Source organism: Camelus dromedarius, chromosome 11 (assembly GCF_036321535.1).
Source record: "Camelus dromedarius isolate mCamDro1 chromosome 11, mCamDro1.pat, whole genome shotgun sequence".
Lineage (NCBI taxonomy): Eukaryota > Metazoa > Chordata > Mammalia > Artiodactyla > Camelidae > Camelus > Camelus dromedarius.
In genome coordinates, this window is record NC_087446.1 from 20271111 (window position 1) to 20285558 (window position 14448).

Sequence of the window (14448 nt, forward strand, 5' to 3'; positions counted from 1 at the left end):
ATACCATTCAAGTAGATTTTCAAGAACACCAACCCTTTGTTAAATCTATGACATAATATTTAAATTTTAACTCAGAGAAAATATTTCTTTGAAGATGTCCATTTGTATGATAGAAAGAGGATAGCTTTCTTACTATTCAGCTAAGTTGCTTATAATAATGCTGTACCAGGCCTGGGGCCTCACTCATAGCAGGTGCTAGAGAAATGTTTACCAAAATGAAATCAAGTGTGTGAGGCTCTGCACATTACACCTTACCTCTCTGGACTTCAGTTCTCTCCTCTGTGAAATGAAGGGTTTTGGTACATATGAACCCATCAATAATTTTCAGTATTAATCTGTGCATTCATTTTCATTTGTGTTATTGTTTCCTGCCATTTTCTCCATAAATTTATGAGAGATTAATTTTTACTATATCTTCCATCATTACTAGCACCTTTTTATGTTATAGACATCTAGATGTAGCCAACTGTATGTAGATATCACAGTTATGCACCTTCTGTTTTTAAAAATTGTGTATTTAATCAAATTTACTGTGAAAGAGGTCACATGATAAATGACCAAACCAAAGAACACACAGCAGAACAACTGTACCTTCACATGATGAACATCCCATTGCAATGGAATGTCTCTGTAAAGCATGATTCACTTTTTTCAAATATAGCTTTTATAAACTTGCAATTAAACAACATTATTCATGCTTACTTCTATGAATTTAAAATGAATTCCTTTTGTTTGTAATTTTTAATAAGACTAGGTTATGGCAGTAAAGACTTCCTATTTATTCTCCAATGTAAATTATAATTTTTTTTTATTCTTAAAACTGAATCTCTATAAAAATTATCTGCAAACATATTTGTGCAAATGATCACAGATATTTTGAATTATTTCTTTAAGGACTACCTCTTTGTTAAAGAGTATCTTTAGTTTTATAGTCTTTGTTTCATATAGCCATGTTCTTCCTGGAGAGGAACTCACTAATTTGAAGTTTTTGAGAGAACTGATGAATGTTCCTACTAATTTCTCACCTCACTTACATTATAGTTTATAATTTTCAGTTAGTGTGGTGATTTTAGTAAAAGTGACTTTTTTCCTTTCATTTCTTTAATTATCAGCACCTGCTCTTTTCTGTAATACTTTTAGATGGGAAGAACAGTGTTTTTTTCAGAAGCATTCTAGGCAACTTACTGTGCTTTTAAGATGTCCAATTGTTTAGTTTTCTTTAGTTCTCGTGTGTCTCCCACTTCCTTTGTATGTGTACATGCTTGGAAAAAGTGGAAAGGCTAGATATTAGATGAGAAGTTTAAATACTCAATGTTACCTTTGCTTAAATAGGCCAAATTATATGCAATTTTAAAATTATGAATATAATCCTTATGCAATACTGTATGAAAAATTATTTTATATTTCTAATAATGTACTTTGCAGTATTAAAAATGTAAATTATAATCATGCCCAGACATATTTTACTTGGAAAATAATGACTTTTACCAGGGTGACATTTTGGGGATAGAAGCTCTTATTTCCTTACAGCAAAGTTTAAAACAAAATTAAACAAAGTCAGCACTCAAGCAATATGTTTACATATTTTGACCATTGTTTGTTCTTACTTCAAAATTGTTGAAGAGCATTTTTAGATTCTCTTGAACTCTCTAGATAAAAATATCAACATACTTAGCTCTCATTATTCTAAATACATTCGTATTGTCCAGATTTTAAAAATCACTGATACTTAGCAGAAGTGTATTTTGGGGGTGTTTGAAAGAAGCATCCAATTATAAGTATAAAAATCTTAATCACTGTGAGGCAACAGGTATCATTTTTGTTGTCTTCTTTCAATATTAAAATCTCAAAAATGTTAAGATTTCCTTTGAATGGTTGCTTGGAACATCTAATTGTATAGCTTATTCAGTAATTTTGAATAATAACTACCTTTTATTTAAGTCTCAGTTACTTTAAGAAAGAGATAGATCATCTATAATTGAGCCTTCATCATAATTCTGAGACTGCCTTTGTTCTATTTTTCAAGTTTAACGTTGCCTCAGACAATTGGACAGGTTTTCATTGAGAAACTAGCTGACTATATTCTGGTGAAAACAACCTTTGGTTTTTCATTGGCTTGGGATGGAGTATCTGGAATTTACCTCAAGCTGTCTGAGGAGCATAAAGGGAAATCGTGTGGCCTGTGTGCAAACTACAACAGCATTCAATCAGATGATTTCATCATTCAGCAAGGTACGTACGTAGGTGGAGCTGAAGAAGTGGGAGGTACGTCTGAGGTCTTCGTCCTTCACTGATCACGCTATTCGTACCTAGAAGGGCACAGCTTGTCCAGGCTGGGTAAAAATGGTAACTATCATTGAATAGGAAAATGTTTTGTATCATTCTTGAAGTCTGTCAACTAGTTTACATTTGTTAAATTAATGCAGGCCAGGTCTTATTCATGTAACAAATGTTAATTGAGCACTTACTTTGTACCTGGCACTGTTGTAGAAACTTGGGATACATCAGTAAGCAAGACAAAAACTCCTTTCTTGGGGCTTATATTTCAGTGATTCAGAGCCACTTGGGGCAAATCTGTCTACTTTTGGGCAAAAGATATTTGGCATCCAGTCTTGATAGGAATAAATTAAATGACTGCCAAATAATAGTTTTTTAAATATAATAAGATGTGAGCAGAATTTTTAAGGTTGAATAATAACTTAGAAAGATTTTATTCGTGTATAATGATGTATGTATTATTCATTCATCCATTCATTCTAAGTCATGAAACTAATCTCAGTGAGCTATTAAAAATGGGTTCTGTTTCAATACAGGTGTGCAGTGGCAACAGAATAAGAGAATTACAGAGCACAATCATGATTTAGGTCCACATATAAAGGTGCAGTAAGAAAGAATACTGTTCTTAGTACCAGAAGACCTCATTTTGAATCTTGTTCCAACTCATAAATTTTATAATTTGAGGCATCTCATTTAATTAGCTCCGTTTCTTCAGCTGAAAAACAGGGATCAAATAATTCTGAAATCACAGCATCACTAATAACAATAATAACATACCTTGATACTATTTACAATAAAAGTTGATATGAGCACATACCTATAATATTCCCAGCTCTTCCAACATCCTGTAAGGTGAGTGGTATTTTCTTAATATTGCAATGAAGACACAAGGTATTGTGACCAATGTAACACAGCTTATAAATGGTGCCATCAGGTTACAGATCCATCTGGCTCCCAATCCTTTGCTAGATAAATATGAGAGAATTTGACTTTTAATCTGTAAAGTGCTATATAATACTTTTTTGTTTTATATTATAAAATTAATAGAGAAGAGTCACCCATATGTTTTAAGGGAATGAAAGTTCTGCTTAGGGTGTGGGTTCTGGAGTCAGACTGTGGGATTCAAATTCTGCTTTGTCACTTACCAAACTTTCTAAGTTTAATAATATACAAATAGTATATACTCCACAGAGTTGCAAGGATTAAAGGAGATAACATGCAAGATACTTAATACGGTGCCTGGCTTGGCACAGAGTTAACAGTGAAAACATTTTAGCTAATTTATAATAATTTCCAAGTGTTCTCAATAAGCCTGTAATGGTGCTAACATGAAAATGTTTGATTAAAGACATTGCTTCAAGAGGCTCTTGTTAAAATGCAAACATATCCCCAGGATGGATAGTGCTTCATCAGGATTAGTTTACTAGCAGCTAAAGAGCAGGGCTTTAAGGAGTCAGTTTCTTATATGCAAAGTGGAGATAATAGTAATGACCCTGAGAATTTCCCAGCTAATGAGGATATAATGAGAACATGCAAGTGAAAATGTTCAAAAGTCTGTGAGCACAGTGCAAATGTACAGTATTAAGATCATCATGAAATGGTGTTTTGCATCCAATTGGTTTTTTTAAAAATTATCAACAAAACTTTATTTAAAATGCATCCCTGCTATTTTTCGGTGTACAGATTATGTAGTTGAATACGAACTCCTCACACACAAAAAAATAATTTTTAAAATATCTTCAAGCTCTCCTATGTCTTTTGTGATCCATAAAAATGCTTTTGAAATTATGCAAGTGTTTTAACAATAGTTCTCATATTAAGAGCTGTCGGATTCAAACTGAAATAAAATGAACTTGTCCTCAACTGAGGGAATGTTATTACAAGTTTTAATTTATCAATCACAGAGAATGCCAACTGGGTTTTTAGAATGAGAGAGTCCACAAACTTAGAATCTTGAGACTATGTTAGGAAGTAGTGTTTTGGACTCGGGCAGAACCAATTATTGATTTCTTCTTCTTCTGTATCAAAGCTTTATGAAAAAAATAACCCTTAATCCATTTCTCAATGTTAGAGTGAGAGAAGACCGCTGCGGGCAACTTCCCCGAGGACATCTGGGGAACATGGTATAGAAGTCGGGAGAGAAAATAGCATGTGCTTTTATTAGAGGCAGAGAGACTCAGATTAGGATTTAGGAGTCAGACAGACTTTGATAACCTGGAACATAAAATTGTTGCCCACAGGGAGATAAATGGGCAGCAGGTAAAGAGGTGTTAGCAGATTATTAGTGGGAAAAGGCTGGCAGGAGACAAGCGGGCTGAGTTATGGCTGAACTGGCAGAAGGTAAGAAAGTCCCTGGAAAGTATATGGGAGGAGCCTAAAGAGAATTTCAGCTTTTTCACAATTTTATTTAGTGCACAATGTAAAGCAGAGTAATAACAACAACAACAACAACAATAATAATAATTAAAAAACTAACTTAAAATAATTTATAAGGATGTGACTAGAACCTGCCCTGTGATTTTCTCCCAGGCCGTAATAATGCAAGAAAATGTCTCCTGGTGAGCTGCATTACCTTGAGCTTTGAGAAGCCTAGTATTTTCTTGAAACTCAGCCTGTACTTTGCTGATTAGATAAATCTTGAGAGGCAGAGAGGTAGTTTGATTGAATGCATAGTTTCTTAACAGTGATTAAAACTGTATTTCTCTCTGCATTCCTGTGCATTCTTCAAGGATGACTTCACAAAGAAATGAGCCTTTTCAGAACTACTGTGGTTTTAGAAAGATTTTAATTTGTTGTCTAGTTGAGCTTCTGGTTTCATAATTCATATCTATACCTAACTACACATCAGCATAGAAGCCCTGATTTACTCTTGTTTTTCCCAGTATAATAATTAATAGTGTCTCTCTTTCACTCTCACAAGTGTCCCAGTATGGACAATAAGTTATTCTATTTGCAGCATATTTTACATGAAACATTTTAATTTTAGTTTTGTAGGCTCCCAGACCACCAATTGATATGGATTTAAAGTCTCATAATAACCAACATTTGTGACTCTTTTATTAATGCAATGTAGTGAAAAAAAGCTAAATATGCAGTTAAAAGCTGGAATTAAAGTGAACTTTAAGGGATTGCCCAGGTTGTTTAGTTACATTAAAATTTGTTCATGAACATGGAAATATATGGGCCTTTAGGAAATACTTTTGGTTCTGCAGACCTTTAAAAATGATGATGCTTTGAAATGAAATGTGACTATGCATATTAGACAAGGCCCATGCTTGGTTCAGTGTGCAGCATTTCCAACAATATCAGAGATAATGAAGAGGACCAGACAAATTGGAAAGTTCTAGGATTCTAACAATCTATTTAATAAAAATGACAAACTCTCTTTTATTTATTCATTCACTTATTTAGCAAATATATTTTGAGCACCTACTCTATACCAGATACTAAACTAGGGATCCAGCAATAGGACCGCTCAGACAAGCCCCTCTCCCTTCATGTAGTGGGAGGCAAAATAAAACAATAAATAAAGAGACAGATTAAAATATAATTTTTGTGAGCAATGACAAAAAAAGATGACATAAAAAAAGTGGAAGAAGGAGATTAAGAGTGATAGAACAGGGGAAAGGTTATAGCTCAAGTGGTAGAGCGCATGCTTAGCATATAAGAGGTCCTGGGTTCAATCCCCAGGGCCTCCTCCAAAATGAATAAACCTAATTACCTGCCCCCACCACCAAAAAAAATAAAATAAAATAAAATAAACAAGGACATCAGAACAAGAGTGATAGAACCGTGTGTGTCTGGTGACAGAGAAGACTTCTCTAAGGAGCTCATATTTAAATAGTCACCTAAATAGAATAAGGAAGAGAGCAGAGGGAGAGTGGGAGGGAAGAGTAATTTTGAAGGAGGAGATGCAAGAACAAAAGCACAAGCAAGATGGAAATGAGCTTGAGGGAGTAACAGTAGAAAGCCAATATGACTGGAGTAGGTTGAGGAAGAGTAGGAGGAGAAGATGTAGGAGGGGTCGGGGGCGGTGCGGGTGGAGGAGATAAGGGTTGGGGGAGTGCAGGGACCAGATCAGAAAGGTCTTCCAGGCCACAGTAGAGTTTGGGATTTTATCCTAAAAGAACAAAGCATTCATATAGATGAACTCCCACAATCTTCACAACCATCAGTAGTAGCAGGCAGGTATCTTCCTATCTTGAAGATGCTGAGAGACAGTGGTCAAATATTTGGCTTGCAATTTTGATTCTAGTGATGCAGTAGCTGGTCATCAGTGGTGGACCTGTGGCTCTGTAAATCTCAGTGGTGGACAAGCTAATACCCTAATCTGAAGGCTGTCAGATGGAAATTCGAGAGGTCATCCTGTTCGGGTCTGCTAAGTCTTCGAGATGGTAGATTCAGCCTTTGTCTGAATGTCAGGCAGGATTGATTTTCCTGTCAGGCCTTGAACTTGTCCTCAGGCCAGCTGCTGAGACAATTTCAACTTGATTTGGAGCAGAGCACCCAGAGCTCTCACCAACAACTGCCAGTTTGTTGCTTCTGCCTATTAGCTCCTGAATCTTGCTTTTGAATAACACTGGGAGAGTGTCAGGGTTCTTAATCTGTCCTGAGCATCTTCAGAAGCACTAGTTGTCACATTCAGATTCTTAGTCCTTTCTTCTCCAGGTGTCTTTTCCATTCTTGAACTATCTGTGTGACTGTCCTTTGAAATCCCCACAAGAGCTCAAGATTTTTTTTTCATGTTGTATAACACCAAAATGAAACTACAATTTTAGTAAGGTTCTGACTAATGTCAAATAGAATGATAGGGCTCTCTGAAAAGTTTCATACCAAATTTTTACTTATGTTTCCTAGTTCTATGCATATTTTTCTCCTCTCTCCAGCACAAACTGCAGGCTAACTAGTACTTTGCTGGTGCACATGTGGTATTATTCGCTTTCAACCCTTCCCCGTGTTACTTCAATGAAGTTTGCTTTTTCTCTTCAATGATGCTAGCTTTTATTTGGCACTTAATGCTTTGTTCGATTTATTTTTATTATGCTAAAGTAATGTTGTAGTTTAATATCACTGATAATTACAAAGTTACTGAGTTTAACTTTCTGACCAGGAAGTTTATGTTGATAAATGGTGTGTTTGTGGAAAGTGATCCTATGACATACATTTTTATGTGTGTGTTTGTGTGAAATAGAGGACTATACAGAAGACATTGCTATGTTTGCAAATAGTTGGTCGGTGCAAACTTTGGATGACACCAAATGTGTCCCCACACCCTCAGATTTTCCAAATCCATGCTCCAGTGGAATGCCAGCATTTGAGGTAAGTATGATGTAAAAAATCTGGGCATGTTGAATATTAAACACATGTATTGTATTTGTATATTTAATGCTAAGCATTTTTATTGCAAACAACATAATTAAACACTGTTAAATTCAGGAAGTGTAACTGCAACAGGAATAACTTTAAGATTATTTCAGAAATGATTAATGTAATGAGTTTCCTAAAAGTAGTTCTCATTATGAAAACATATAGTCAGAAAAATGTTGTGTAAAATTTACAGTCATAAATTACTTTCTCTTTCCTGGTAAGAACAGAGTCTTGCAAACAGATCAGTAGAAAAAATGAGAGTACATGAATATTATTAAGTGTGTTCTGGTGACTGCCATCTTTTTCTGCACAGGCAATCTTCTTCAAGTGTCAGATACTGTTGCAATTTCCCTTTTTGAGCTGCCATGAATATATTGATCCATATTTATATATTGCCAGCTGTGTTAATGATCTTTGCAAGTAAGTGAAATGATTAATATTTGCAATAAAATTTTCTTTATCCAAAAAGAAGAGCAAAAAAACCACTCTATAACTTAACCATCTCAGCAGTTCACAAAATGGAATAGGAAATCTAAAACATTAGCTGTACTGACAGCTATTAAAACCTTGCTGGTGAAGAGGTACAGTCTGAGTGTTTAGTATAAGCAATGTGAACAGAATACAGCAGTTCTTATGTCATTTTTGGGCCACTGATCCCTTTTGGGAATCTAGAGATGTCTATAGGCTCTTTTTCAAAATAATGTTTTAAAATGCAGAAAATAAAACACATAAGATTACAAAGAAAACTACTTATATTGAAATAGAGTAACCAAAATAGTAAAAGAAGTGAATTTCTGATCTATGTGCTTTTTTAGATGCATTTCAGGTCGAATAACTACTGTAGTTTGACATAATGAAGAGTAAAAACAGTCTTTTGAGACATCTGCAACAATTGTGATGAGAAATGAAAATATGAAAAAAATGAGATACGAGTTATATTGATGACAAAGTCACAGATTTTGCTGAGAGTATTGTGATGTGTTGCATATGTGTATAATTGAAAGAAATACTAAATATCAGTTGGTGATCCAAGAAAATAAACATGTAATATTTTCCCTGTCCAAGGTCATAGACTCCTGTACTCACTTCTGTGTTAAGAACACCTAGACTAATGTGGTTGTCTAGGGAAAAAATTCAGTGAAATTCATCATAATATGTTCATCATTATAGAATTTATCATAAATTACCCATTGTTGAAGTCCTTTTTATTTTTTCTCAAAAATTTACCAAGTGCTTGTGATTATCTGCCTTGAATATTCAAGAATATCTCAAGAAATTTTAATATGTTTGCATTTTTTAAATCTCCCGAAGAAGTGTAAATGGTACATGGGAACTTTGTTGTAAAAAAACAGACTAATTTTCGATTGAATAAAACCAGTGAAATAACATCTTGGGTAGCTTGTTAAGACGTTTATCAAAGGTGAAAACAAAAAGGAAAGGCTGAGGTAATATGAAATTATTTATAATCACTCTGCTTTAGTTAAATTAAGATTATTCTAAAAACAATGAACGTAATGATATTTTCCAGATATTAAAAGAAGCCTATTTGGGATGCATGTTAGTTTTGAGTAGAGGTGCAGTTATACCTTTATTTGTATATAGAGTCTCTAAATTTCAGAGATTTCTGAACTAATGCAGAAACTTTGGAAGAGTAACCCCCTCTGCTTAAAATACTGAGTACTGACCTCACTCTGTATTTTACAGCATTCTGCCCTCTATTTGGTTTTATTTTTCATTTCGGCACTGTATTGTTATATATCTGTTCTATCACTTAGCCGCTTTTTTAGGTATCTCTGTAGGTGGTCCATTGTTCTTATTTAGCCATACATATGGAATTTAAAATTTTTATTTATTTATTTATTTTTGTTTTTGTTTTGGGGGGAGGCAATTAGGTTTTATTTATTTACTTATTTATTTTAATGGAGGCACTGGGGATTGAACCCAGGACCTTGTGCATGCTAAGCATGTGCTCTACCACTGAGCTATAGCCTCCCCCCCCGCTGGAATTAAAAATTGTTTTTATTCCTTGGTGACTCATTCTTGGACCATTCTCCAATAGCCTTGTCACTTGTCTTATGATTATCATCTTTAGCACCCACTTCTCAAATTGGCTGAGGTGAAGGATCATTTGGCAGATCCAGGAAAGTCATTATTCTCTATTTATTAGTTGAGATATTGTTTGGCTGCTTCAGTTGCCAAAGTGTCTGTGGCTTCAATTAAATCGGACGCTTTGTAATTCTGTCGTTTAAAGTCCAAGCTGGCAAGCAGTCCTAGGTTTGTACCATATGTCTGCTTCATGAGTTTTCCTTTGACTCAGTGATACAATTTCTATGTCATCCCCAAGGGCCTAGGGTATTATTCTCAATTTCATGGCCAAAACTGGCTCACCCCTGCCATGTCCGTGTTTTAGCCCTTAGGGAGGGACAAAAGGAAATAGAAAGCTGTCAGCTATTTTAAGGAAGTGACCTAGAAGTTTCATGCACACTCTCGCTTTTAACTCTTTGGTCAGAACATGGCCACACCTAGAAGCAAGGACAGCTGGGAAATGTTGTCTTTAGCTGGGCAGCCATATACCCAGCAAAAACTTATGGGTTCTAATACTAAAAAAAAACAAAAAACAAAAAAATGAAGAGGGAGCTGGTTACAAAAAAGAGCCTGCTAGACCCACTTGATTTGAAATTTCATCATTAAGAAATTAACATTTTTGTCTTTGGAAAATTTGATGTATTTTAGACTTTGAACTTGGAAACCAAATTGCTTTCTTTAGGGCAAATGAAAACAGCAGTATAGTGAAATAGCTCTTACTGGTTGAAATCAAGATATATGTTTGAGGTGGAGAGTCTGGGTTTGAGGGCAGAGGAGGCAAGTGATACCAAAAGAAGGGCATTATAATCGAGTAAGTGGGCATTAAAAAAATGGAAGTGAGAAGCTACCAGTTAGCCTTCCACTCCCCTCAATATTTCACCCAGTACTACACCTACCTACATTGATTTTCCCCTAAAGGATATTCTCTGTATTTCTTATACTAAAAGACTGCATCACAATGACAGTAGCCATTCTGGCAGGTGTGAGGTGATGTCTCACTGTGGTTTTGATTTGCATTTCCCTGATGATTAGTAATGTTGAGCATCTTTTCATCTGTCTGTTGGCCATGGAAACAGAAACGACTTAGATATGGTCCCTGTCCTAGGAACTCAGATTCTAATGGGGCAGAGAAACAGGTCTTCTGCAATTACACATAATCTAAGTGCAAAGCGCAGTGAATATGGAGGATAGAACTACTAACTTTATCAGGAATGCCTATAGGAGATGACATCTGAGTTGGTATTTGAAGGGTGATATAATACCAGTCCTTGAACATGGGACTTCCTGCTTCTGCTGCTGAGAATGCTAAACCTAGCAGCAAGGAAATGCCTTTAATTTTGCCACACCCAAGCCAACTGATTTATGAAAAAATATTATTTAATGCTGATTTCCTTTATTAAAATTAGCATCCAAAATGGAAAAACTAACTTATTTTCCCCTCAGTAAATTGCAATAGTAATTTCTTTCTTGCCCGATTGTTGTGAATTTTCATGCAATGCTGTATGTAATGTGCCTAGTACAAAATGGTAGCTACTTGGATAATAGTTGCTTTGGGTTGGAAAACCAATATGCAGTTACTTCGTTAATTTTCAAAGCCTTCATTAATTGTAGAAAACAATGCACATATTTAAAATAAATCATACATTTAATGTCTTTCTGGGAACTCAATAGTTTTAGCTTCTCTTGTTTTTCAGACTTTTCTTGTTTGGAGGTTTAGAATATTTCCTAAGCTTCTGAAGTTTATATGCTCAGTCCTTTTTTTTTTTTTTTTTTTTTCCTTCTAAAGCTCAGTTAATTGAATTAGATAAGCTGCATGACTCCAATTACAGCAGCACAGGATAAGTGTAATTTGAGACGGGTGGCTTATATAATTGAGATCCTGAAAATGCTAAGGTTCACCAAATGCAACATTCTTAAGGTCATTATCTTGTAAGATATTTAACTAATTTTGAGTTTCAGTTGGGTTGAAAAACAAGCCCACTAGTTTATAAACTCTTTTTATTTTATAGGTATCTTGTTAATCTGCTTTGGGAATTGGCAGACCTCATATTTGGGGAAGTTTCTAGGGTGATTATAAGAAAATACTTACAGATTATTCACTCATGGCAGTATTATAAAAGTAACTAGCTTTAGTAATTTAAACTTGAACAAATTAAAAATCTTCTTTTAAATCTTAGATTAAATGCTATTTAATCTTTCAAAAGTGCTGCAGATTATTAGTATTGGTTTTATTCCAGCATGTAGACTATCAGGAGCATGATATCTTAGAAATAATGTTCATACTTGATGTTTTTGTTTGATAGAATTTTATCTTCTCTAATAGGATTTATTAAATTCTAGAAAGTCTGGGATGTTTTGAATGAGGACAAAAAAAATACAGGGATTTTAGGAAAAATGTCATAATTCAAACAGAAATATATTTTCATTATAGGTACTCCCTTGAATCAAAAAAATTGGCCCAATTATCAAAAGACATAGATGAAAACAATTTACCTGGACATTTTTAGCTGGGATCCCTTGTGTATGTGTCTTCTACATTATTGTACATAATATTATGTTATAATGTATTATCTTATGTACAAGCTGACCTCAGCTAATATTCACCACACACTCGGCGTTTCTTGAGATCAGGAGCTCAAAATGATGGTCTCTGTCGGTATTTCCTGTGTGATTCTGGATCTGTCTTTTCACTTCCCAGAACTCACGACGTTGAGACCTACTGTCGGGCAGCCACTGAGTACGCTAGAGCCTGTTCCCACGCTGGCTACCCTATTCAGGATTGGAGAGATGACTTTCCAGCATGCAGTACGTTTTCTTGTTTTCCAAGCCCTGTGTACTTCCATTAATTTTAGTCTCATTCTAAACTTACCCTAGTACTCACAACTAACGAATTGCAAAGATTCGTTATTGATGCAATAACATTGGTAAACTTGCGTACTTTCAAAAACATTGTAATCATTTCGAAAGAGAGGTGAATAAAGTTGACTTACAGCTCCCCTGTTTGCCCATTTTAGTTGATAAATGTGATGACAGCTTTGTCCATCGGGATTGTATCAGTTGTTGCCCACCAACCTGCACGTTTGAGAAACAGTGTCTTGGGAGCAATCTCCACTGTCTTGATGGATGTTACTGCCCAGATGGTAAGTGCTTCATGAGAGAAACCATGTCTGCACTCATGGAAATAGTACCCAGTGATCTGAGACTCATGTCTCAATGTCCTCCCTCAGGACGTTAGAGCTGCTGCGATTTTCTACTCTTGTCGGATTTGATCCTTGAAGTGACTGGAAGCAATGGCTTCTTTTCTTTAATAAAAGGCTTATTATTTTGTAAATTTCCCAGGAAATCTGAAATCTAGAGTCCTGAAGTTATCCATGGCAGATCTGATGTTCTCTTGAATATCTAAAGATTTTTAATAATTTATATATTTTCATTTTTTAAAGATGAAATCAAGTTCAGGAAAAAAAACCTTCACATTTTGGCGGTATAAGATTTTAGTTCTGATGTCAAGCTTTAATATTTGAAATTATAAATAATATAGCAAATGATAGAGATGGGGTTTAAATCTGCTACACTGGTAGGCATTTATAAGAACACTGAGGATTTACCCAAACCCTTCTATTTTTATAGATTAAAAAAAAAAACCACAGAGATGTTAAGTGGTTTTCCCACTGTTATATACTTAACATGAGTGAGGACTGCTTGGAACCAGATCTGTTGACCTTGGTCCATTGCTCTGTCAGCGCTACTCAGTGCACTTTGGACCAGTGTCAGGCCTGAACTGTTTGCTACTTGCCGATGATGAGATAAGGAGTTTGCATCAGACTATAAATCCATGCGTCGATATATATATTTCCTTCATCTAGAAAGTCTTATTCTGAAAAAAGATCAGGTGAATCAGTGTGCTTAGTAACACTGCTCAGACACCTTTACTCTTAGAGGGAAGTAACAAACGCAGTTCTGCTGTGCTAGCCCTTAGAGTAGCACTGCCTGGCTCTTTATTATCTGTGTGATCATAGTGTAAAGCTCTCACTTTGAAATAAACAAAGATTAAACCAAGAATATACCTTCTCCCTCCTCTCCTCCCCTCTTCCCTCAAAAGCAGGGAGACGTTAGTTGCTCTGGTTCCGTACTGCGAACCTTGAGTTTTTAATGGCAAGCCGTGGGATAAGAAAGTTGAAAACCACTGAACTAGACGCTTAGAAGGTAGCTGTTGATTGAGACAGAGCGGTCAGTCCTGACTATTCCTTGAAAGTAAAGAAATGTGTATTTCCAGCACCTAGTGTAAGCAAGTGTTCAATAAAAATTGGTTAAATTACTACATTCAAAGGATGCAATCTTTATTATTTATTTTGAGAATTTGATATATATTTTTCTTAAATAGGCCTCATAATGGAAAATGGGACTTGTATCTCCTTGGAAAATTGCCCATGTAATTTTCATGGATTAGCTTATTCAGTTGGTTCAAAAATTGAACAAGAGTGTACGGAATGGTATGTGATCAATGGACAGCCAATTATTTCTGGGTACCTGGCTAGTGGACAACTTTACCATGACGTATGTTCAAAGAAATATACTTGTTTCTGATTTTTCTTCCAAAAATTCCAAAATACAGTTTTCATGTTATTTGAAGTCTGTACAGGGACAGGGTGGTGGGGGTACTATCTACATTTTCTTTTATGATGTCATTCTTCTCACTTCCCTGAGTAACTCCATAAAATC

The 14448-nt window shown here is 35.2% G+C and overlaps 1 protein-coding gene across 1 annotated transcript in view; it reads left to right on the forward strand.

The window, feature by feature from the left end:
- OTOGL (otogelin like) overlaps positions 1–14448 on the forward strand; it is a 117727-nt gene that overhangs the window by 8522 nt on the left and 94757 nt on the right. The window contains exons 6-11 of the mRNA XM_064491228.1: positions 2027–2232; positions 7469–7596; positions 7958–8064; positions 12428–12534; positions 12744–12869; positions 14111–14219. Coding sequence (XP_064347298.1) covers positions 2027–2232; positions 7469–7596; positions 7958–8064; positions 12428–12534; positions 12744–12869; positions 14111–14219 — 783 coding nt within the window. The remainder of the gene's footprint in view (positions 1–2026; positions 2233–7468; positions 7597–7957; positions 8065–12427; positions 12535–12743; positions 12870–14110; positions 14220–14448) is intronic.